The 3,491-nt window shown below is 40.7% G+C and overlaps 1 protein-coding gene across 1 annotated transcript; it reads right to left on the reverse strand.

Moving 5' to 3' along the window:
- Positions 1-501: 501 nt before the first annotated feature.
- LOC110105401 (nicotianamine aminotransferase A) lies at positions 502-2,775 on the reverse strand (the record flags this gene model as incomplete). Its single annotated transcript, XM_028698694.1, has 6 exons — positions 502-816; positions 1,497-1,590; positions 1,686-1,841; positions 1,954-2,013; positions 2,121-2,333; positions 2,398-2,775. Coding segments are annotated over 6 exons (1,026 nt in total), but the record flags the coding sequence as incomplete, so codon positions are not given.
- Positions 2,776-3,491: the final 716 nt, after the last annotated feature.

Consider the following 3,491-nt stretch of genomic DNA (forward strand, 5'->3'; position numbering starts at 1 on the left):
GGAATTTTAAGTCAAGCACGTCAAAAGCTCAGGTAAAGCGTAGATAAAGCACATGTAAAATGCAGGTAAAGCGCAGTCAAAGCATAGTCAAAGGCCAGCTAAAACGGAGTCAAAAAGCGCAATCAAAATGCAGTCCACATGAAAAATTTTAATTGGATATCCGGTTCTATTTTTAGGTTCGATGTCCGGACCTAATAATTTTTCTTGTTCATGCCACTACTTCTTACATGTGGTTGGAAGGAGAAACTGAATTTTTCAAAAACAAATGCAAATATGCTTATATTTTGACAGAAAATTTGTTATACTGTGAGATTAAAGAGAGTAAAAGATGGGTTACTTTAGAAGATCTTGCAAATTTTCTCCCCCAAAATATAAGCATTTCATGTATTAGCCGCAGCATTGCTGTTGAGGCTAACACGTTCTATTTGTCACAATACCGATGTTATAGTAATAGTAATATATATTGCAAATAATAAATATAAACAATATACACCCATCCCATAAAATAACTGTGAGCTATAGCTCACCATTTATTGAACAATCACAAATAAAAATCCACAATACATATAGATGACAAAATCATTAATAGAGCCCATATATCGTCTTAGCTTACAACATACAAAGTAAGAGCTAATGCGCATGAAAACATCCAAATTATCAGCTAGATTTCACTGCAGTCGACTAATCAAATCTACCATGCATCACTTACCATTCGCCTCTTGCAAAAGGAGCTCATCCGATCACATGCCTCACTCAATAAATCTGTAGGGAGTCCGAAGAATAATCTAACCCAGTTCTTCAAACCGATAATGGAACCTAGAATACCTCAAATAATTATTGCGATAGAATGGCATTTTCAAATAATGGAAGTTACTGATCATGCATGAACCAAGCAAGTATCAAGCTATCACCTTCAATTGTCACACTAATAGAGAAGAATATATGCCTTGAGAGAAAAAGGCAATTCGGTGAGCTAAGCTAACCCGGCGGATAAGGATAGCATTGTACATGAAACCAACTTGTTCATGGAAAAAATATCAATTATTGCAAAAGCAATAACCAATATAAACGAAGAATAAGAATGTATAATCTCTCTTTGGAGCTATATGAATACAACAGAGAAAATAAGATGGAGCTAAGGTTTCGTTTGGGACGCTTTCTTACTGCTTCTTAAAGAAATTTTTTAGTACAAAAATTTAAATTTTTATACTAGAAAGCTACTTTAAGAAGCAGTAAGAAAGCCGTCCCAAACAAAGTCTTAGTTGAAAACAACATGGAGCTTAGTTGATAAAATATAATGCATGCTGGAATGACTAAAATTATAGTCAAGATGTACAACAACAAATGATTATTTATGCGTTGGCAATTAAGCTACAGATATTTTCAATTGCTCCAAGTATACCAACCAATACACAATCCTATAATACAAATTTTAAGAACCAATAGGGATGACAATGCTAAGCAAATAAAGCAGATTAGTCTGGTTAGATGCTAACCTGGTAAGACCAAGACAGACTCCTCTTTCATCAATTCCTTTGCAAAGTCCATGTCGTTCTCAATGCCAAGAAGGCGGCTCGTATCCACCTCAACCTGTTATATAAAATATAAATAGAAAAGTAAAGAGTAGGAATAACAACAGAAGCTTGAAGAGAAAGAATGGTATGATCTCTCAGACAAAAAATTACCATCATGAACATGGAACCCTGAGGCCTGGAATAGCATTCGAGGACATCAATTTGCTCCAATCCTACAAAAAGAGTTTCCATACAGGACTCCAATAACGCTAACACATTCTCATGAAATTCAACGTTTGCATCTAACAGAATCGTTGGAACAGCAGCCTGCCCCAATGGAAGCAGAAGAAATTAGCACATCATATCCTACAATATTAAATAAGATTTCTCGTGACAATTAAAGTGATGGAGAGTATGAGCAAAACGGTAAGTTTAAAACCTGGATCACTGAAGATGGGCCAGGATTTATGTTCATCAGTATTTCAGTTGCCTTCCTCACCTGCACAGGCAAGAACCCTAAATACTTTTACATAAATAAAGAATAGAAACGAGCCAAACAAAAACACAGTCACTCACATAGTAATAAGTTGAAAGCTATAACCATACCTCTTGAAGGGTGCCATTCAAATCGCAAATTGCAAACCAACCGAATCTCCAGCCAGGAACCATCCAACGTTTAGACAATGAGCCGATAGTGATAACAGGCGCCAAGTGAGCGAAGGATGCCATAGGAATGAACCTTCCTCCCCCGAAGACGATCCCCCCATAAACCTCATCGGCGATGATGGGAATGTTCAAATCCCTAGCAACCTCAGCTATCTGCATTTCCGTAATGTCACAAAAGGGTTTAGGGAAGAGGAGGAAGATGGGAGATATCTCTAACCTGGAGGAGGTGTTGGGCGGAGAAAGCTGCGCCTGAGGGATTGTTAGGGTTGATGACGACGATTGCGAGAGTTCGGGAGTCAGCGAGGTCACGGATTTGAGACGGGTCGGCTTCCCAGCGGCAGGCGGGGAGGAGGTCATAATAGCGGCATTCGACGCCGGCGAGCACGCAGGCGGAGTCATAGAGAGAAAATCCTGGACGGGGCAGGAGGATGTTGCCGCCAGCAGATGCGAGGACAGATAGCGTAGACTGCAGCGCCTGCGTGGCGCCGACCGTGAGGTAGACATCGCTCTCGCGGATCTGAACGGTATGGCCTCGCGAATAACCACAGCCTTTCACCAAGCTCCGTAGGTACTCCGCCACAGCACTACCAGCAATTTGTCAACAATGGTAAAAGATCCATGAATATGCATGATTGTTCTTAAAAAATCAACCATTTTAAATAACGGTCCACGGGTGTAAGTTAGCCAAATTTTTTATTTTACTCATTTGCAAACTTTTATTTCGTCCGGTACGCAACTCTACGTTCGGCCGCCAGTAGAATCGCGTCACGCGTTTTCATTATTTACCGCGCGCCCCGACAACCGACCCGGAACGGATCCAAGATTGCTCGGTATTGCTAGGTATTGGTCGATTTTGCTCGGCAATAACCAATACCGAGCAAATACCTAGCAAATACCGAGTTGTACCTAGTTTTTTCTAGCAATACCGAGCAAATCCCTAACAATACCGAGCAAATCCCGAGCAAATACTGAGTTGTACTGAGTTGTACCGAGTTGTAAAAAACTAGGTATAACTCGGTATTTGCATGGTATTGGTCTTCACATAGCGGTATTTCTCATTTTTGCAAAGCAATACCTTGCAAATACCGAGCAATAACGAGAAAATCGCGAACATTGCATTTTTGGGTTCCGCTCCGGGTCAAGTCGTCGGGCCGCGCGGTAAAGAGTAAGAGCACGTGGCGACATGTTATTCGCGGCCGAACGTAGCTCTACGTCCGGTCAGAGGACGTAATAATTGTAGCAGAGCGTATGGAGCTGTGAGTTGAGCTCGAACTCTTCTATAAAATCAGCTCTGATTTAAACATGTGAAGC

This window comes from Dendrobium catenatum, unplaced genomic scaffold, assembly GCF_001605985.2.
Source record: "Dendrobium catenatum unplaced genomic scaffold, ASM160598v2 fragScaff_scaffold_1122, whole genome shotgun sequence".
Classification (NCBI taxonomy): domain Eukaryota; kingdom Viridiplantae; phylum Streptophyta; class Magnoliopsida; order Asparagales; family Orchidaceae; genus Dendrobium; species Dendrobium catenatum.